The sequence below is a fragment of the Poecilia mexicana genome, unplaced genomic scaffold (genome assembly GCF_051168715.1).
Source record: "Poecilia mexicana isolate PSO_F unplaced genomic scaffold, ASM5116871v1 scaffold_17, whole genome shotgun sequence".
NCBI classification, from domain to species: Eukaryota; Metazoa; Chordata; class Actinopteri; order Cyprinodontiformes; family Poeciliidae; genus Poecilia; species Poecilia mexicana.
In genome coordinates this window covers 6836375-6858520 of record NW_028263386.1, presented here as the reverse complement: position 1 = coordinate 6858520, position 22146 = coordinate 6836375, and the positions used below count along the sequence as shown (strand labels likewise).

The following is a 22146-nucleotide window of genomic DNA, read 5'->3' as shown; positions in this document are numbered from 1 at the left end:
TGACAGCAGCTTGCGGGTTCTGTATGCAAAAGAGCGCATGCCACGCCTCCTGGTGGCGTTTGCGGTTAGAACTGAAACTTCATGTTTACGCACAGCGCGTCCACACAAAAGAGGATGAGGGCCACTGAAAAAACCGTCTGCTCTTAAACTCAGAATTACGACTGTTTTCTCTGAGTCATGCAAATTGTTTCTGACTTTTTACTAAAATCATAAATGTTTGAATATACACCATAAAAATTTAAAACTCAAAAGAAAATTAGGACAAGCTTTTAGTGTGGATAAAGTGCAGATTTATAAATGATGTAGCATGGAAGACACGGTTATACGACAGCTTATTAATTTAAGGTGAGTGTAGATAAAGAAGGGAGAACATTTCCTCCAAAAAAAATGTTTTTGTTTAGAACATTTCTGAGATTAATCTCAAATTTTCTGATTTTTTTCTAGCATATTTTTGACTTTTCAAAATAAGAAATTTCTAATTTTTCTCTATAATTTTCTGGTATCGTCTCAACATGTGAGTGTTTTGATTATCTGGTTTTTATTCATTTGCAAACTGTACTCTGGTTCCCACTTTTTAACTGTCTTCTTCTTCTCTGAGTGGCATTTAAGGCCAAGTTGATAGAAGACTCCTTTCAAAATGTGACTGGGCTAAATTCATATTTACAAAGTAAATATTCGTAGACTATTAATAAAAAGTAACTGTGTAGTTTGGTATATTATTATGTTGATGCATTTTACTTACTTCTGTATAAATATTATTAGCTAAGTAAAATGTATTTGCATCTCACCAGTAATGTGAACTTTCCACAAATAATCAATCAATATGAATCTTGATTATTTTAAAATCTGGACCACCACTTTATTACGGCTCCAAAGTATTTCAGAGGTTTGTTTTATATATTTAGGCTTTGTTGGTTTGTCTCTCTTTCCAGTCTCTTCCCTGCTTTTCTGATTAAAAATTATATAAAAGTTTAAGACAGTAGCTTGAGTTGCACTTCACAGATTTCATTATTATATAATGAGCTGTGAGTTGGGGAAGTGATGGATGCAGCAGGTCAAAGCAGCAGAAGCAGCAGCAGGGATTAGAGTGGCTTTCAGTGCTCTGAAATCACACACCCTGCTGTTTGACAGAGCTGCTTCTGATGCTGCCTGCTGATCAAGCTGACTATGCTGGACTTGGATGAAGAAATTTTGCATAGTTCCTCCTTTCAGAGCAAGCAGATATTTAAATTCTTACTTTTAGCTTTTTGCCAACTCGCAGGAGAGGATATTTGAATCCAAAGATGTCCAAATCAATAACTTATAAGGAAGTAGTAATTATCCCCATATATAACAACGAAACCAGTCAGACACAATAGCATGAAGCCAATCTTTGTCTTGCAATAGGATGTTCAGTTTGAATGTTGAACTAATCATAAAATCAGGTTTATCTCTCATTTTTCTTAGAAATGGCATGTAAAAAAAGCAGACGACGTTAAAATCAGAAGATGGATAGAGCAGAAATAAATGAACATAATGACAGTGCAAGAGATGAACATCTTTAATCTTTTGCAGATGACATATTAATCCATTAATATGTCATCTTGATCGACCTTGACTACTGTCTTTGAAAGTGTTCCTCTCATCGTTTAATTACAATTCAGTTATCTTCTATACGTTCGCCAGAATAAACATCCACATTTTATGAATGATTATTTTGTTGTCTTGTAACTAAAGACACAAGACGATTTTAAAAAAAGGTATTATTAATAATATTATGACTTTTACTTTATTTATATCAGTAAAGTAAAAGTTATTTTGAGGCTCTAAATGCATTTGGATCCTTGGGCAATGCAGATCAAACAAAGCCATTCTTGTGTATTTTTTATTTAACCAGGGAAAACTTTTTGAATTTAAAGCCTCTTTTGAGTTACCCAGCCAAGACATCACATATATATATATATATATATATATATTTTTAATAATTAGAAAGTAGATTCCAGCTGGTGTGGTGAGCTAATACAACAACAACAACAACAACAACAACAACAACAAACATTAGATAAAAGAAATCAAAGCCGAATCAAGTATGTATTAGTTATTAAGCAGATTTGGGAACTGTTTACTACTCTTTGTAGTAGTATAGGCTGTTATTCATTATTCCTATGCCTCAATCCTTTTTAAATAAAGATGAAATATACCTGATTTGATTGAACTCAATGAAAACAATGTTGTCAGGCGTGAACTTTTATTTTGAAAAGTCTCGTACTGGAAGTACTCGCGCAGGTCGGTTTTTTACTTCCTCGATATCCAGGCAGTGTTGACAGCGCTGCACAATGAAATTACTCACTTTATTAAGTTTATTCCTAACGTATTTAGTTACGGACTGCATTAATATTGAGGTGAGTATCAGTTTGTATTTCTAGCTTCGGATTTCCTGCCGTATTTGTGTATATCTGTGTTATATTTTATCAAACAAATCGCTTCCGGTTAGCTTGCTATGTTTCTTTACAAACCCTATTTCACTGCTGAATGAATCTTTTCGCTTCTAAATATCAGAATCACATGAAAAATAATTATATTTAACGTGTCTTGTTTTGTTTATTTTATCAGAATACAGCAGGCCAGTTCTTTAGCAGCGGTCATACAAACAACTGGGCTGTTCTGGTCAGTATACATTCATGAAGCTGAATGATTTTATTCGTTAATGATGAGAGCAGCTTCCTGATTTCTTCCGGCTTTACGAGACTTTTTCTTGTTTTACTGGACAAACAGGTGTGTACCTCCAGGTTCTGGTTCAACTACCGACATGTGGCCAATTCTCTGTCCGTCTACAGGAGCGTAAAGAGGCTGGGCATCCCTGACAGGTACCATTCAGCCCAACAAATACAGGGTCAGGGCTCACCGCTGACTGGTGGGAATAGAAAAAAATCAAATTAGGAACGTTGTTCTGCTTGCCCGACTCGTTAAAATAGTTTCCTGGATTTTATCCTCCAGTTTCCATAAAAATATGTGCAAAGTCATGACAGAAAAAGGAGAATAAAAAAATTCTGTGCATAATAATTTTTTTCCAGATTTTGTCTGAAGCTTACTTTAAATGTTCTTTTTCCGTAATTGTGATTAAATATGAATAATTTATTGACTGCACTGTGATTAAGTTTTGTATTTTCACCAATAAAAGTGAAAAAGTAGAACACTAAAACAAGCTTGATTCCTTACTTGCAGCAAAACTTACAGTAAAATTCCAAAATAAAGAGGAATTATTCAGTTCAACATAGTCAAATGAGTTAAAAGAAACTAACTAAAAATGCTAAAGTAATGTATTTTACCACCAAAATAAATCATTCAACACTACTGACTTTATTATTTACCTATACTTAATGATATTAATGTATTTATTTTTTTTGTTTGTGCCAGTCATATAGTTCTGATGCTGGCCGACGACATGGCTTGTAACCACAGAAATCCCAAACCGGCCACAGTGTTCAGCCACAAGAACATGGAGCTGAACGTCTACGGAGACGACGTTGAGGTGGATTACCGTGGATACGAGGTCGGTTTACCTCTGTGCTGTAAACATGTTGGACTGGGCTTCTTTTTTAACGCTCTTAGCATAATTAGATGATTTAAATAGACTATAAAATACTGTTGTTAGTTTATAAATCACCAAACGGTTTAGCACCACAACACATTAAAAATCTGCTGTTGCTGTATCAAACTTCCTGATCTCTCAGAACCAAACATGGAGAACCAGCATTCACCTTCTGTGAATCACAAATCTGGAATAAACTTCCAGAAAACTGCAAAATAGCCGAAACACTGAGTTCCTTTAAATCAAGACTAAAAGCCCAGCTGTTTAGAGTTGATTTTGTGCCATAATAATTTGATTTGTAAATGACGGCTCTGTAATGTTTCAATTGCTGATTTTTATGTTTTTATGATGAAAAGTACTTTGAACTGCCTCACTGCTGAACAGTGTATACAAATAAACTTGTTTGATTGGAAAAAGAAAACAATTCTGCTGAATTCAACATGAACTGTTTTAAATAAATTGTTGTTAAAGTTCCACAATGGATCCCGTTTGTTTCAGGTGACAGTGGAGAACTTCCTGCGAGTTTTGACTGGACGGCTTCCCTCCAGCACTCCTCGCTCCAAACGCCTCCTGTCTGACGACCGAAGCAACATCCTCATATACCTCACTGGTATTTAATTATTTCCCATCTTATTGACAGTTTTTAATCACCAAAACTGATTTCTTAACTTAGTTTTATTCTCATTTGATCTCCTGTTATCAGGAAACTGCAGATGAAATCCTATGAAATCAGTTATTTTTCCTCTGTTTATAAATTGCTTTGAATCTGAAAAGTCCTACTTTTTTTTGAGCTGTGAACACATCAGCAAACATCTTGCTTTGATGCGTAAGTGTACCTTTTCCAGGTACATTCAAAACTGCCACCTCTATCAAAAAACCTACATCACTAGTTTTTTCTCATGACAGAGAAAAACAAATTGATTAAAATTGCAATCAGTAGATCAGAAAAAAAGAAAACTGGAAATTGCATATTTGAGATCAGAATCGCCCAGTTTTCTCTGCAACTCTCTGGGTTTAAATTCTTCAATGCCCTTTTCCAGTTTAATCTCCCTTTCTTTTTTCCAACGTTCAGTAGAGGAAATGCTCTAACATTTATTTAATGACTTTTAGATATCATGCAAAATCAAAGAAGCACAACAGCAGCGGTGTAGAAGGAAATGGCTTTGCAGAAAGGTTCAGTTAATCTTGTCTTTTCACGGTATTTTAGATGGGAAGCATTGCAGGTATTGTGGGAATTGTCTTCTCTGCTCTTTCCAAAAAGGTTAATTTGCTATTTAATCAGAGTTAATTCAGGTTTCATGCAGAGATGAGTTTGGTATTTAGAGAAATATCCTTTCTTACTGGTGCATAGAACACTATAAAGTCAACATTTTAGTGGTGAAATATTAGCTTTTTGAAGACTTTCTGACAAAACTATTCTATTTAAATTTTTTAAGATCAAGCTCTTAGAGTATTTTCTGATTTTGTTACAGCTTCTTTAGAAAATAAATGTATAAGATGCTCAGTTTTTGATCGTTTGCCAAGTTTTCGTCAGGAAATTACCAGACAAAATTAAAATTCCTTCTGTAGAGGTAATATTTAACTAAAGGTAGCGCCTTTCTTCTGTGTTTTTAATTTTCATTTTCTGTCTCTTTTTTATCTGCTACCAGTAAATGTGTCTTCATATATATTTTGCGTTTCATTGACAGGTCACGGTGGGAACGGCTTCCTTAAGTTCCAGGATTCGGAAGAGATCAGCAACGTGGAATTGGCTGACGCGTTTGAGCAAATGTGGCAGAAAAGAAGGTGAAATATGGAGGACTAAACCTGCCATAATTAAGAATGACTTCAGAAAATTAGCTTTTCACATTTAAAGTATTTTTAGCTGCAGTTGATCATGAAACGTTCACTAAAAGAATGTCATGTTGCATATCTAGCAGTTTTTAAAAAAATGAATTGAATTATTTGTTTACTTTCATTTTCTAATATATTTCTAATATTGTGTATAAAAACTGCAAAAAATGTTTTTTTCCAATTGATTTATACTAAAAGACTTATTAGTTGCAGCCCTACTTTTGTTTTATGCAGGTGTATTAGATATAAATAACAATATTAATGTAGTTTTGATTGATTCCATCTTTGTTTTATTTTGACTTGATATATTTTAAGTTTGTGTCACTTATTTTGCTTTTATTTTTATTTTGAAAAGTCACATGCAAATTACATTTATTAACTTGTAATGAAGTAATAAATCAATGCACTAATTATTTATTCTCGTATGCTCTCGTAACTCTGGAGAGGCTCATATGAATGTAGATGATTGAGTTTGATAATTTGGCTCTATTGTCCCTTGTGGGTTTGTAACTGGGCCCCCGGGAGCAGAAACCAGGCTAATGTAAGACATATTCCAGCTCCTTGACCTATTTCATTTATATAAACACATCATATAGAGCTGCGTCATGCAGATCTGACTGTAATGAAACCTGAAAAGTGGCTAGTTTACTCCAAACTGTTTGTCATCTGTGTCTGTGCCAGTCGAGCTCCGCTTTGATGCTGATGTGATAATTGCTCTCTTTAGCTGCTTAATTACTGCCACCTCCTTTTACTCTCCTCAAACCAGCTTGATTCAGTCAGCTTGATTTGATTATTTATGTTTGACCAAAAGAGGGGGGAAGAGGTTTTTCTTAGAGAAGAGCAGAAGAATTGAAGGAGGTGAAATGGCGTGTAGGCGTGTTGGCGGGACTGAATGGTGCTGATGCTTTTACTCGGTGGCCATGGTAACTGCAGCGTGAAGGGTTGTGTGATAACAGCTTTTTTTATTGGAGCAAATGGACAAGTGCGATGCCAGCTGTGTGCCCTGTGATTGGGGTTTATTAGAAAATGAGTTTGATAGTTTCGTGTCTGTCCAGGTACAACGAGCTGCTCTTCATCATCGACACCTGTCAGGGCGCCTCCATGTACGAGAGGTTTTACTCTCCAAACATCATGGCTCTGGCCAGCAGTCAGGTCGGGGAAGACTCCCTGTCGGTGAGTTATTCCCCCTCATAACGACCCACAGGGTAAATTAAATCATCCAGCAGTTTTGGCAGGTTTTTCACTCTGTAGTCTAGTTTATAAAACCTGTGGGTGCCGACTAGACCGGAGCTCATCTTCCTTATTGCAGTGAATTCAAGAAAAAGTTTAGTTATATAAATATTTATCTGATTATTAACATCCAGACTTAGCAAAACAACTCATTGATTGACTAACAATCAATTAATTGATTCTTAAAAACCTGATTATTGTCTTGTATCAAGAAGAGGACTGTCTATCCTTAATATAAAGGGCTAAATTTTTCATAATATGCAAACTGTAAACAACCAAATATAGTAAAATATGGACAACCCTGACCATCTTCATGAGACTCTTATAAAAGCTTCAGTCAGAAGCTTGTTCAAATTTGCTGTAATATGGACTGCTACAGGATATCTTTCCTGTCAACAGCCATCACCATCTACAGTAACTGAGGAATTTGAATTATTATTTAATTTCCCTTTGGGATCAATACAATATTTTAAATTTGAAATAATAATAAAAAACACCTTTAATTTTTGACATTATTTGGTGTTAGCTGCATTCAATACTGACTGAATAAACAGAAATAAATTTTTCTCACATTGATAAACTTGCATATTGTAGAATATAACAAAACAAGAACCTCTAAGGTTGCTGAATAATAAAATAGGTGAAACACTTAATCTCCCACTAACAGTGCTAAAGCACTTGTTGGTTGAAAGAATATTAAAACTTCACTCCATGAAATGAAGCTTCTCAACAGCTCTCAAAACCAACCCTGCCTGCTGGCATTTTGTTTTTTCCATCGTGTTATAGTTTTTCTCTGTTTTGCCCCACGTCAGTAATTTCTGGTTAAGCTGACGTTGCTCCGTCACGAATGAGCGCTAAGGTGAAACTTTAGCAGTTTGTCTACTATATTTCATAAAGCTCACTTAAACCGGACTCTGTTCGGACCGTTTCTCTTTCTTGTTCTGTTGTGGCTCCGCCATCTTGAATCAACAGGTTCCTCTTTGGGATGACCAGAGACGCCCTCTGGTGGATGGCGGGCAAACTACAACACTAAAAGACGGTCTAACCCAGTGGTTCCCAAACTTTTTCTTCTGCGCCCCCCAGTGATTTCTACGGAGCCCCTAAGGGGACATGGAGATAAAAAAAAAGGAAAGAAATCCCGACTTATTATCGCGAGATCCCGAGAAACTAAGTCGAGATCTCGAGATCCCGACTTATTATCGCGAGATCCCGACTTATTATCTCGAGATCCCGACTTATTATCTCGAGATCCCGACTTATTATCTCGAGATCCCGAGAAAATAAGTCGGGATCTCGAGATAATAAGTCGGGATCTCGAGATCTTGACTTAGTTTCTCGGGATCTCGAGATAATAAGTCGGGATCTCGAGATAATAAGTCGGGATCTCGAGATCTTGACTTAGTTTCTCGGGATCTCGAGATAATAAGTCGGGATCTCGAGATAATAAGTCGGGATCTCGAGATAATAAGTCGGGATCTCGCGATAATAAGTCAGGATCTCGCGATAATAAGTCGAGATTTCTTTCCTTTTTTTTTTTTCTCCATGTCCCCTTAGGGGCTCCGTAGATTTCCACTGGGGATGAGGGGGGGCATCGACTTCTTTGGGGGCAAAATGAATGTACGTAGCTGAAAATAGACACCAACATCGGTAGCCTACAAGGTACTTGTTAAGCTTAAGGTTCTGTATTGATATTAGCTAGTCATCTTTTAGCTAACATTACCTGCATCCTTACTCAACTCAGTCGGTTAGTTTGGAGGGAAAAACTGAAAAGTTCTTTGCGTTTTGCTGGTTTGCTGCCGTGATTTTAACACAAACCTACGTAGCTCCGCCCAGCAGCAGCAGGTCTCCTTCACAGGTGGAAACCCAGCGCAAGCGCGGTAGCGCTCATGTTGCGTTTAAAGGCGGCTCGGAAAAACAGGTTACAACATGTTAACAACGGATTAAACAGTTTTAACTGCTGATAAAAGTGACAGAGGACACAAATATGGGAAGTGTGGAAGCCTCTACTGTATCAAATTGACATAGGAATAACAGAGAGTTGGCCATTCTAAGGTAAAAACCCAGCGCATACAGTGTTCATGTTTTTTTTTTTTTCATCCAGACGGCTTCCCGCGCACCCCCCCCTGCAATGACACGGCACCCCCCCTAGGGGGCGCGCCCCACAGTTTGGGAACCTCTGGTCTAACCGGACTTTTTTAGTTAATCGAATAAAACTCATTTGAATCTAATAAACAATTTATTGGCAATTATTCGTAATCGTTTAATTATTTCCATGCCTATCCAGGCTGACTTATTCTGCACTGTAATAAAGTCTTTTTCTTTGCATAAAAGAAATGGCCAAAAGTTACAGTTTTATTTAAAAATTTGTTATTTTATTTACCTGGTTTGGGCCTAAGTAGGTTTTTCTGGTGAAACACTGCTTTATAGAGATGTTTTGAACTAAGCAACACTTCTAGAAAGAAGTGGGGAACAAAATCGGAATTACAGCATACAAGAAGATTTGCTTCTATAAAGGCTACATGTTTATACAATCTATCATATACTTAGTTTTCCCTTTGCAATATACTTAAAACATAGTTTCAAAGCCAGTAAGAGGCACAAAATACATTCATTTAAGTTTTATACTCTTTCATGTGTGAATTCATGCTGAAAATACTAAAATAAGCATTTCCAGTGAGTATTTTCCTCTGCACAGATTGATTTTACTCTCTCCTGTCCACATAGCAGAACCGTACATTTACCCACCAATGAGCGAAGCAGAGTTATGAAAACATATTTATTCAGATGTCATTGCCCAACACTTACTGGCAGCTCTCTAAAACTCACTTAAACTCTGAGGAGTGATTTCCTTCTATCAGACGATTACATTTACACAGAGTTTTGGTATCAAAATAATTCTTTTAATTTTATAATTAAGGAGACATTGAGGGAGGAAAACATGAGCAATATGTATATTTCTTTAATTTAATTATTATTTAATAAAGTTCTTATTGGAAAATTAACCAATCGGTACATATAAAACACATATTACAGAAATATTGAGCTGCAAAATAACAAAACAATTTATAAAATGAACAAAAAAGGTGGTACACATTAAAATGGATACATTTAGAACGAAGACAAAAAGGAACATAACCAAATGATATCACAACAAAGATTGAATTGTTTAAGTTGGCAATTATTTTCTGATTTTCATTATTATTATGTTCATTTTCTCTATTATTCCTTGTTTTGTTGTCACACAGATATTTTGGGTAGAAGTGGGAAAGAGAGAGAAAAAACAGTAACAAAAATGGCAATATTTAAAAATGCAGCCATAATCATATGTTTTGTTCCTCTGTTTTAGCACCAACCGGATCTGGCTATAGGAGTCCATTTAATGGATCGCTACACCTTCTACCTGCTGGAGTTCCTGGAGGACATCCACCCGGCGAGCAAAGCCAACATGAACGACCTGGTGAGGAACGTTTTATCTGTAATGACTTTATTAATGGTCTCAACTGATTTTCTCACTTCTGAAATCTTACAGATAAAACAAAAACATGTGTGAAAGCTTTTGAATGACTGGTGCTTAACCGAACCTGTACCAGTGAGTCTATTTACAGTAACTTTGGTTTTAATGCCCCTTGATTTGATCAACTTCCAGCACAAACTGCTATATATATATATTTTTTAGAACAATTTCAGTTCAGAATCGGAAAGTGTAAAGAAAATACAAAAGCCACAGGGCATCAGCGAGAAGCCACAACCGAAGTTATGCTAACCTATTCATGATCTCCATAGTGTATTATAAGCCTGACGGGCTGCCAGGCTTTAGTTGACCTTTCACCAGGCTAAGCTTTTTTTTTTTTTAACTTATTTTAAATAAGGTTTTTCTAAGCCATTGACAGTAAAGACTGATTATCCAGGTTTATAGTTGGTGTAAAGAACTAGTGAATCAATTATTATTTCTAAAGTTTGATGCAGAATTTGGTAACTTTTACAATTTTTTAACAAAAACACAATGCCTGTAAGTGTATGTCATAATGAGCACAGCTGAGCATCAGCTGATCAAAAATGAGTGTTACTGTAAAAAGTTCATCCTGGAGGATGCGTAGCAGTGAATGTGAGGCCTCTGGCTGCCTCAGATGAAAGACGCGCAGGTCTCCCTGGACTTGTCCAGACTTGAAAGAGAATGTGTAACAAAGCGAGGAGCCGGCTTGCGTTTGACACCGGACTCAGGGATTGTGCGTATGCGCTCTGCACCGCGGCTCAGCCTCAGCGGTTCCTCTCTTTTCATCTTTCGGTCTCCTGCAGAGATCCATCCAGCCACCGGGACTGCGAGGAGTTTTATCTGAAAACGACATGGTTACTCTGTGTGCTCTGACTAAAGCTAATTATACGTTCAGTTGTTCTGTTTCCGTAGATGCACTCTTTGTTCTGCTGCTTTTTGTGGATTCACTGATCAATTCTATAGATTTTCTTGACAAGCCCATTAAGTTTTTAAATCCAGTCTGAAAAGCTTTGACCTTTTTAAAGAAACTGCTTTCAGATTCGCTATGAGGCTTTAGTGTGTGATTTTGTTTCCAGACCTGTTTGGCTGACAGAGATTACGCTCAGGACAGGCTAATGATTTCTTTTTCCTTTTTTAAAAAATTTGCCTTTGAAATGTTCAAATAAATTGCTCAAATTACTGATGGGAAAACTTTTAGGATGTTTTTCCAACCCTAACAATCCAAGCAAGCACCAAAAATACCTGCAGAATAAGCTGAAACCTTATGAATATAAGGTTCTCCACAGTGCAGTGAATTATTATTATTATATAAATTACTATGAAAGTAGGGGAGACTGTAAAATACCAGTTAGAAAAAGTTACTCCATGTTGCTGCGTTTTGTTTGGACTTCAAATTCAAATCTAGGCCTCAAAATTATTACATCACTGAACAGTTTCAGGAAATATGAACTGTGCTAATTTATTGTACCATTTTTAAAGTAGCTAATACTTTAGGTGGCTTTATTGTAGATGTGACGTTTTGTTTTAGCTGCATATTGAAATTGGACATAAATCACAGGTCATGAATGTTGCTATGCATGCTAATTGTAATTTTAAATCCTTTCCATCAGCTCACTTGGGGACTGCAGATCAAAATTAGCCTCTCTGTCTAAATCTGGCATATTTACATAACTGACCTTTTTTGAGCTTTATGTCATGTTACAATGTTATTCAGTCATCTAAAACATATCTGAAATGTTGCTTTGATTCTTTCATGCATGTTTAATCCCCCTTGACAAGAAAGTAAAACGGGGACATATTCATAGCTCTTATGTGAAAACACATCTTAATTACCTTTCGTCGTCTTTTATCCAGTTGATTCCACTGTGTAGCTATGCTGAAGTTTGTAGTTGCTTCTTAATTTATTATTCTCTTCTCCGCAGTTCAAAGTTTGTCCCAAGAGTCAGTGCGTGTCCACTCCGGGTCATCGGACCGACCTTTTCCAGAGGGATCCGGGAAGCGTCCTCATCACAGACTTCTTCGGTAGCGTCCGCAAAGTCGAGATCACCACTGAAGTCGTGAACTTAACGGACCCCATCGAGCAAGTGGACGAGAGGTAAGCTGAGCTCATTAGTTCCACTTAAATAGTAATGCTTATACGTTTACTTTCGCTCATTATGGGTTTTTTTGTGTGAATTTTTTAAATGATGTATTAAATTGTTCAAGGGTGAAATCAAGATGCAATAAAAACCAGCTCTTGGTGCGCTAGTTAAAGGTTTTGTTTTCCGGACTGGGTCACCATCATCCATATTGTGTCAAAATTATACATACAGGATCAAATATGTAGCTACTAGTTGTTTTTAGGTGGCAAAGTCTGTCCATATTTTTTGAAACATGTCTCTAGTTAATATTTTGGTATGATGGCCCTTCCAAAATGGTAGCTGAGTCACAGATATCATGTCATGAAGTTAACGTCTTTGGATAAATTCTGTTTTTCGAGACTGGTGCATGTCCGGTTTAGGCTCATGTTATCGGCATTTGTCAAAGGTCTACAATACAGTGTTTGGTATCATCTAAAGGGGACACTCTGAGTCTCTCTGATCCTCACTAGAGCTTCTTAAACAAGAAATGATACTGAACCAGATGCATATCTTTTGTCCCAGTGGTATCCAGGGACACAAGAGTTAACAACTAAAATACTCAACAGACTCTAAGAATTCAGAAAATGTGTCGTATACCTATGATGTCTTTCTGTGGGGGGCGATTCTGATTAACGTTATAAGAACGTTAATTAGAAATTGTAGAAATTTACACTTGCATAAAGTTTAGGATGCTGTACTCAGGCCTGTTTATCAGAGTTTGTGAGTTTTTCCATCCTGGGCTACCATTACGTAGCCCAGGATGATCACAGAAACACGATGGCCTGGTCGGCTCTGTGGAAGGATACCACCCTCACTAAATTACAAATTACGAGGTAAAAATAATCTTTATTTTCAGATGATTAGGCTGCTATTAACAGCATGCACCCCAAATGTCAGTTTAATTTCCTGCTTTAGCTGGTTACACCTCGAGTTTAGTATCCCTGCAAACGGATGTCCTAATGTGATCAGCTTAATTCATTAGCACTGTTTGAGACACAAATGTGCTTATGAAAGTTTCATATATAGACATAAAACAGCTTTATGAAGAAAGAACAACTTGAATAGATGATTAAAAGCCCAAAATAAACTTCTGGCCACATAATTGAGTTTATAGGATGGATAAAAATAGTTGATGGGAAAAACTTTCTTCTACACCAACTTTCTGGAAGTGGGGCAACCTGGATAAAAGCCTCATTAAGGCCGACCTGCCTGTGCTTTAATTGAAGTGCCGTGGGCCAAATTCATTCATTGTTTCTCTCCAAACTTAATGAGACTTTGATTTTAGTTCAGAACGCGTTTTATTGGTGTATAGATTTCTCCACTAGTAATGTGTTGAGTGGCCTGTTTTCAGAAGAGTAAACTTCTCATTAAGGTCAAGTGTTTCTACTGGATGGACGATCCAACTCTTTATTGTCAGGCTGACTAGTAGTAGGAGTTTGTGAGGTAATTATTCAGATCAATAAAAGCACTCTAAAGCATTAGTTCAGACCAGAATAAAGCTCATAATGAGACGGTTTCTCTTGTCTGTCTCAAGCTGTAAACCTCAGTCTACTTCAGGTGGTTTGAGTGACGGGGTTTGGCGCCCTCTGGTGGTTATTTATTTTTATTTTCTGATTCATTTTAGCAGCTGTGATTGACAAACACAGCCACTAGATGGCTGTAGAGAGCTTTCACTAGTGACGTTCTCCTTCAAACGTCTCCAATTAATCTCAGCTCACACAGAAAGCCTTAAGATAATCCATATACGTTTATATTAATACACACTAATGGATGAATGCCAGCATGAGGACTCATTAGTGTGGAGGTTTTATATTTCTGAATAAAAAAAAAACACTCAGCACAAATGCACACAAAAACACACACTTTTAATAATTTCATTAACAGGGTTTAATTAGACCACCAGAAGGTATTAAGAATTATATATTTTTGCTGAGCTACTAATCAAAAGCACATTTCCATGCAAGTTTTGGTCAGTGACTGTTTTGGCCCCAGGCCTGGTAGCCATTGCACTCAACTCTCCCCTATTACTTTATTATTGATTAAGCCTGACGCATTAGGTCTGCCACAACACAGAATCATGGCACAGTTTGTTATTGAGCTGGCAGCTGGCCTGATTCAGTCACACAGAGACACACTTCTTCATTTCTGATGCAAGATTCCAGCAACCCCCTCATTCATTTGATGCTCGACGGAGCAAAGTTTGCAGAAGCGCCCGAGGACCAGCAGGCGCTGCCCCGCCTCTGCTTCCAAGGATCTGTACTTTTCATGCGACAGCAACTTCACCGTTTTTTAAACACCTGGACTTCATCTGCTGCTCCGGGTTAAATTGTAGAGTTGTGTGTGAGAATATTCTGAACTGGAGACCTGATTAATCTTTAAAGTCAGATTTGATCTCTGAAATCAGGATTATTAAGTCATCTACTGGGGGTTGATGTGTTTGCCTCAGAGGTTGCAGATTAAGCAAATGAGAATTTGTTTTCGGCATGTGAGATGGTAGGTGTGATGCTAATTAGGCTCTAAAAATGCATGTCTGGGCAGAAACGGGGCTGAATCTGATTAAACCTGAGATGTTTCCCTTCATTGCATCAGGCAGTAAACAGCGGTTTGCTTCTTTTGGGATTGACTTTGTTTGTCGTTGGCCAGCAGCAGGTAATCCACCTTTTTCCAGGTACTTCAATAAATCAAACAATTACTGCTTACAGTTACTTGGCACTCAGCTGAACAATTACCAGTGGAAGCTAAATCTCCAAATTGAAAGTACAGTGAAGCCCAACGTTAGATTTAGATTTATTCATTCAGCTAAGGAGTTTGTTTCTGATGATTTGCTCTATAAAGTTTCTGATGCTTTTCTCTATAAAAGACAATGAAAAAGGAGTTCTGATTTTGAAGAAAAGTGGCATGTCCAACTATTTAATGGTCAGAAATCAATGGACAAGTATCTATTGGCATTAGAGTGTTATATTGCAATTGCTGACCAGTTAGTTTGTTTCCACTGGTGTAGAGATGTGAGTCTTTCAGTTTGGAAGGCCTCATCGTGCAGAAGTCATGTTAACTGAATATTTTACACTTTTGACCATTTTTAAAAATGGTATCTGAAAAATCTGAAGGCCTTCTGTCATTTTGACAGATTTCAGTTCACACACCTGACCACTTGGTGGGGATGCGCAGACATTTTCATTTTCTTTGTGGAGGTAACTATAAGATTCATATAGGAGTATCTGAGCATTATCTCCTTTCTGGACACTGGAAAGGATCTCATGCTTCTCACTATCCAGGAGCTGACAGTGTTTGAGACTTTGGAGTGTGTGTAACCATTAAAAATCACAAACTGGTGCAGCTGGACCACTGGTACAGAAGGAGCACATACTGCGGAATCAGAAAACCCTTCATTCAGGCAATCCTGCAAACTTCTGATCACTTAAGTTGGAGAAATGTTCCCTGATTTCAAAACTTTGGCTGTAGTAGTGGTTGTAATTCCAGGCTCAGATGTGGCAGCAGAGCGCATATTCAGTCATTATGGTGATTTTATGGGAGATTTTCTTCTAAACACGGAAGCTCTGATGCAACCCAACATAAAACATCCAACTTAATTATTCAAAAATTATCAAACAATTGAGGATAAGTTGTAGTTAAAAGGCACCATATTCCCCCATGTGAACCTTTCCTGGTCATCTTAACCCTCTTAAAACTCCTTCACTGCATCCTCGATACTTTGTCTTCATTTTTTTTTTTGTTTCCCAGGTAGTTTCATCATTTTCTGTCCAATATATCCTACATCCTTCCTTCACATGGGTCCAAACTACCTCAGCTTTCCATCTACAACTTTGTCTCCACCTGAGGCTGTCCCTCTGCCGAACACTGAGCTAAATCTGTCCTGACACACAGTAGAACAGATCCTCTTCTCTGAGGCCATAATCACTAGAATAAATGGCTGTGGCTGATTTGGCAGAAATACTTCTTCGGTTATCATCACAGTGTGACTGAAAAAGTCTCTCAAAGGTCTTAAAGTGGCAGCATTTTGTCCATCATTTTCTCATTCAAGTGAACTGTGGTTGGGTGTTTTGCTGCCACCTTTTGAAAAGGATAAAACAGGAAATGTACCTTCTAGGATCCTGGTGAGGATCTAGAGTTGCTCCACTGAACCTGACCTTTGGGCCGACTCTCCACTCTAGTAATAGATCTCACCAGGCAGGCTAAGTAGTGTGATTCCCCCTGTAGTTGGGCAATAAAGGGGAACTGCCCCCAGTGTCTACATGATGTAGCAGAAGCGTGTCATTTAGAAACCCTACAAAGTACAGAGCCTTAAAGGGGACCTTTTATGCTAAATTCACATTTTGTTCGTTTTTATACTTCCGTTTGAGTCTCTACTGCTTCTAAAAACATCTATGCGCTTTACAATGGCTGCTGGAAAACACAAGTGTTTTGTTGTTGACTTACCATCCAGAAACTACTTGTTGCTTTCTTATTGGTTGTGCAGGAGGCTCTACTAATGCTTTTCAAAGATATGTGCTTTTATAATTGTACATCTGTTTGCAGCCATTTTCATGTGCGAATGTAACGTTGAGTTGGGGGAGGCATGCCCAGCAGCAGCTTATTTGGATTTAAACAGGTACCCATCAGCTTCTTCCAGGAAGTAATTTTTTGCTTGTTTTATGTCAAATAGAGGTATTAAGCCATTCTTCTGATCTTCTATTGACATTTAACAGGATACTGTAGAGCAACAGCAAAACCCAGATTTTTTTCCCCTTTTTATTCAATATTTATCAGCATTAGTAAAGAAATCTGGGTTGTAACCTCTGCCAAAAGAAGAGGGCGATCTCTTTTTGTAATCAACAAGAGATTGCTGACAGGATTCTTTCTGTGACCGTCTGAACAGAGGCCATTACTGCTACTAAAACATATTGTTTCATAAGACCAGAAAATAGGTTGGAGAGTACTCTGAGTGTCCCCACAGAGAGAAGATTACAGCTCACACAGCCGCGTTTTTAATAAATGTAGTGCTGCTTTAGTCCACTTTTGTCCGTCTGTTCAGCCACGTAGGCAAGCGGACGAGTTCACTGGAACTCATTTTCTAGCCGGGACACATTTCTGGATCCTTTTACTCAACTGAATGGCACTTAGTGGTATTAAGCCTAGATCCATTTAAACATCCTCTCCACCACTTTTCACTTCAAGCCACAGGAGATATTTGACTGCAACACATTTTGCTACAGGTTATGCAGTTCCCAGAGTAATTACAAGTATCGAATAACAACTAAATTCAGTCTCCATTGAGTCATAATGTAAGTCTAATGTAATTTGTGACCTGCAGCTCTGGATCGAGTGTACAAACACAGCTTCGGCTTTTAGGGGGGCAGATGGCACAAAGAAATTAGTAAGGCCTAAAGATGGCAGCTGGAGACGGCAGCAGGAGCAAAGCTGGAGGCGGCCACATCTACTAGGATCATTTACAAGGATGGAGGAAAACGCTCCAGAAATATCTTCATGGAGAATAAAATGGACAATAGCATTCACTGAGTTAGAGCTAAAATCTTGCAGCCAAGATGAAAGGGGCGGGGTGGAGCAGCTGCGATGCTTTTAAAGGCAGAAAGCGCTTTGAGCTCATGGAGGGCTCAGCAGGGGATCGCCCCCCTGCTTGCCGGCTCATCCCGTTTTCTCTGTCTGTCAGAGAGCCCACTGACATGCAGAGAGGGAGGCATCAAACGCGGATGAATAGAGGAGGAGGGCAAGAGGGCAAGATCCTGAAAGAAAGTTGTTGGGGAATAATAACTTAGGAATGAAGAAAGAAACAAAAAGTGGAGATAAACAGGTTGCTCCTCTCTGCGAGTGGTCGGAGGAGAGACAGGGCAGCTCACAGGAGCTTTTGGCCCACTTTGTCAGAGGCTGGCTGGCTTGAACTTTGAATGAAAGACAGTCAGTCATTTGAACCTCCACTCGACTGTGACATTTAGCTGGGACTGCTGCGCCTGGCTCAGTTTCAAAGAGAGAAAGAAGCTTTCAAAAAGACAGTGGTACTGCTGGAAGGTTTTAAACCTCTATTGTGGATTTTGGTCACTTGAGCTTAAATATCTGTTAGATTTCTTAGGATTTTGCACATATTCATGTTTGATGTATTGGAATATTATTGAGAAGTTTACTAAGTGAAACCCATATAGATGTTTTTTCTTTAATTACATTTTTGTATGTATGCGCTGCATACTTGTTGGTTGTGCAGGAGGCTCTACTAATGTTTTTCAAAGATGTAGGCATCTGTTTTCAGCCATTTTTCAGGGCTAGTGTAAATGTTGATTAGGGGGCATATATATATTTTTTGTCTCTGCTTTTGACCGAACCTGTTTTTAACATATCTGTTTACATGTTTTCTGCATATAGTCCAGTAGACGTTTGTCAGATTATTTTTTCCCCCCAAAATTTCTCTTTCAGAACCAAAAAGTTCAAATATATCACCATATTTACAACAACAAATGTTAGGATTTAATGTTATAATTTTATTAATACTTGAGTTTGATGTATTGTATGTGCTGTCATCACTTTTCTGCAGATTTTCTCTCCTTTGCCTTTTGTGTTCTGCTTTTTCACATATTTCTTGACTTCATGTATTGAAAGGTTTTGGGAGAAATCTGGAGGTGAAATAGAGGCTATGTATTTAAACATTTAACTGGGTATCAGTCCAAACTGTGCTTTAAAGTCAGAACAGTGGATTTTTTTTAGTTTTTTTTATTTTACCAGGTGATTTTCAAGAACAACCTGGCCTAGAAGCATGAAAATGTCACACATTTTATTCATCACAAATGAGGAGAATTCAGTTGAATTGAGGAGTTTCAGCAGACGCAGTGAGTTGCAGTAATCCAGGTTAGATTACTGATACCTGCTGCAGAGCAGAGTTATTCTACTAGCATGGTAATGCGTTGTGGCTTTGTTACGGTTAACAAATCCCATGAAAGAAAAACAACCATCTTAGCCTGTTCCTCAAATCCGTTCCCACTTTTCAATTGCTCTCATCCCTAAGCCTATTTGTTCTTACTCACCATGGAAATCTTTCCCAGAGAGAAATCGGGTCATGTTATTTTGTTTCCCTTTGTGTTTGGCGTTCGGCAAACATCACTGCTACTATAAGAGGACTGCCATTGTTGGGGAGTTTTTTCTTATGGGAATTGGGGTTTTTCAACTGCTTTAGGGCCATTTTGATGTGCTGGATCCGAAAATCACATTGGTTTTGCTCAATCAGGTCAACTTTCTGATCTATGGATGCAACATGAGCATCAAAAAGCATGAATTGTTCTCACATATGGGTCGGTTTCCTGATAATCTGGGATCAATGAGTGATGAGCAGCGGGAGAGATGAAGACGTAATGTTCAGTTTAAATGTACTTACCCTTATCAGTGTTTATTATTCAGTTTATAGAAATCCAAGTACAATATAAATCAAAGTTTGTAACATGTAATTAACTAACTCTGTTAGAAAATGTGTTTTTTTCCTACTAAAACCTCTTTTGGATGAGAAATATTAACGGAAACAAACCGATAATGTCATCAATTTAATCAGCAGATTGAATTTCTCCAAATCAAATTAGAATAAAAACCTGACCTGGTTGAGAAAAATGGATGTCATTTTTGGATTCAGTTGAATAAACATAGACAACTTCCAAAATTATATTTTTTAGCCCAGTGTAGTTATCTGCTGAAGCCATGTCAGTTGCTTCAAAATATTTGCAGCAATCCCTCCTGATAGATGAAAAGCTTCCCTTTTTTTTTTTTTAGGAAGAATGTGCCTCTGTAGCTGTTCCAGTCTCAAACCATGTGGGCATTAAAATACATGAAGGAAGCAGAAAAAATACTGTTGCACTAATCAGGAGGGCTTTTTAAAGGAAACAAAGCCAAAGAGTACACAAATATAATGCAGCAATAGCTTAGTTAATGGCCGTGTCCAGGAAAAGACTCAATTGTAATTGCAGAAGCAGTTGGCCAGGTGTATCTTCTGTGGAGAGAAGAAATGGAGATGTTGCTCATGGGTAACGGCAGCAATAACTATAAATGATGTATAAATTGAGTGTGAGGAGAGAAAATAATAGTGAGGGGGACAAAGACCATTATATCCTCCAGCAGGCTAAGCTTTTATTGGTTCATAACTACAGATATATCCCAGGAAAGTCCCTGAGCTTTAAGCTTTGTCACAAAGGAAACCTTCAAGCCGAATCCTGAAAACAGGTGGTGTTTGTTCCTCACGGACAAAAACTGGCAGCTGGTTCTTCTCAAAGAGCCTGATAACTGAAAGAGCTGCCTCTTATTCTGCATGGCTTCATCCGTTTGTCTTTAAATGCACTGATAAGACAAAAGTCTCGTGTGTAAGCATACATTTTGTTGCCAATATATAAAAAAAAGTTCTTGACTATATATGTAGAGCCATTGTTGGAAATTTAATGCGACACAGTTTAAAATCTCTCAAAACAAAACGAATACATCCCCAATGTAAGTTTGGGTCCTGTACAAAACATCTTAATAAAAATGTATATTTTCATCAAGTCATTTTAATAATATTGTACACCTGGGATCGAGTTCAGAAAAGTTTTAAACTTTATGAATTAGCACAAATATGCCACTCTGTTGTTTTAAACATGCCAAACCCATAGAGGGCAGTGTAGCAAAAACCCGTCAGCCAATCAGATTGCTTCAAAACAACCAAAGCTTCCTGATTAGACGAACTTTATCGTCTTCCAAGGAGCAATTTTCTTTGTAGACAGCAGGACAACCACAGATAAATGCATAACAAAGAGAAAAAAAACTACAATAAAAACACATCACAGCATCCGTATAGCAGATTGAACAGTTATGTACAGTTTGTTTACTTATCTCAAATTAATAATGAGATCGACACGAACGGGAATGAATGAACATTTATACATTTATCTATCTACGAGCTGCATTGGCGATGGGTTGTTGAATTAAACGTGGCACCATGAGGTTAATTTATGTGAACTGACGTAGAGGTTTAATTACATTTAAATAGCCTATTAGAATATAAAGTTAATAAAATAAAAGACAATGTAGGTTGGAAATAATGTCAAAGCATGTTGATGCATTATTTGTCGAGACCGTATATCTGAACTTTTCCATTTACACACGCAAACACAAAAACAAAGTTTTCTCAAATCTTCACTTTGGACTGAGTTTTTATACATCACTTTTGGTGAAATTAAGTAGATTTTTTGTGTGGATGAAAAGCCAAAATGCATAAGAACATATTTGTTGGCCTTTAAAAGATATGATCATTGCATAAATAGACTCACCATCTGCCTGATTAGATTCACACAAAGCCAGATTGGGTTGGACCGCCTATCGTCTTCAAAATGGCCTTATTTCTTCATGGTGTAAATTCAACATGTTTCTGACACATTCATCAGAGACTTTGGTCCACATTCACATGAAGGCGTCTCTCAGTTTCTGCAGATCTGTATCTCATGTTTCATTACATCCCAAATGTGTTTAATTGGATTAAAACCTGGTGACTTTGGAGGCCACTGGGATTCAGGAAACCAAAGTGTCACGTTCAGGAAACCAGTTCGAGACAGCTAGAGTTTCTGTGACTTGGAGCATTATCCTGCTAAAGGTAACCATCAGAAAACTGGATTACTGCTGATGACCATCAGCTAAACTTGGTAAAACCTCAAGGTGAATCAAACAATATTCTCCACAGCATCGTAGCTCCACCACCATCCTGAACTGCAGATCCCAGTCAGAATCAATCAATTCTTTCACATAAACCAGATTAATTTTCCGAAAATCTGAACGTTTCCGCTGAACAGAAGATTCATTAAACCAACCAATGTTTTCTCATCTGTTGTTGTCCAACTCTGGTGAGGCTGTGTGGCTTCGGTTTCCTGTTCTTAGCTGCCGTAGCC

General features: G+C 37.7%; 1 protein-coding gene across 1 annotated transcript in view; it reads left to right on the top strand.

The window, feature by feature from the left end:
- The first annotated feature begins 2238 nt into the window (after positions 1 to 2238).
- pigk (phosphatidylinositol glycan anchor biosynthesis, class K) overlaps positions 2239 to 22146 on the top strand; it is a 43293-nt gene continuing 23385 nt past the window's right edge. Inside the window, exons 1-9 of the mRNA XM_014994744.2 lie at positions 2239 to 2381; positions 2593 to 2646; positions 2755 to 2846; positions 3397 to 3532; positions 4070 to 4181; positions 5260 to 5356; positions 6460 to 6577; positions 9981 to 10091; positions 12050 to 12222. Coding sequence (XP_014850230.1) covers positions 2316 to 2381; positions 2593 to 2646; positions 2755 to 2846; positions 3397 to 3532; positions 4070 to 4181; positions 5260 to 5356; positions 6460 to 6577; positions 9981 to 10091; positions 12050 to 12222 — 959 coding nt within the window. The 5' untranslated portion in view covers positions 2239 to 2315. The remainder of the gene's footprint in view (positions 2382 to 2592; positions 2647 to 2754; positions 2847 to 3396; positions 3533 to 4069; positions 4182 to 5259; positions 5357 to 6459; positions 6578 to 9980; positions 10092 to 12049; positions 12223 to 22146) is intronic.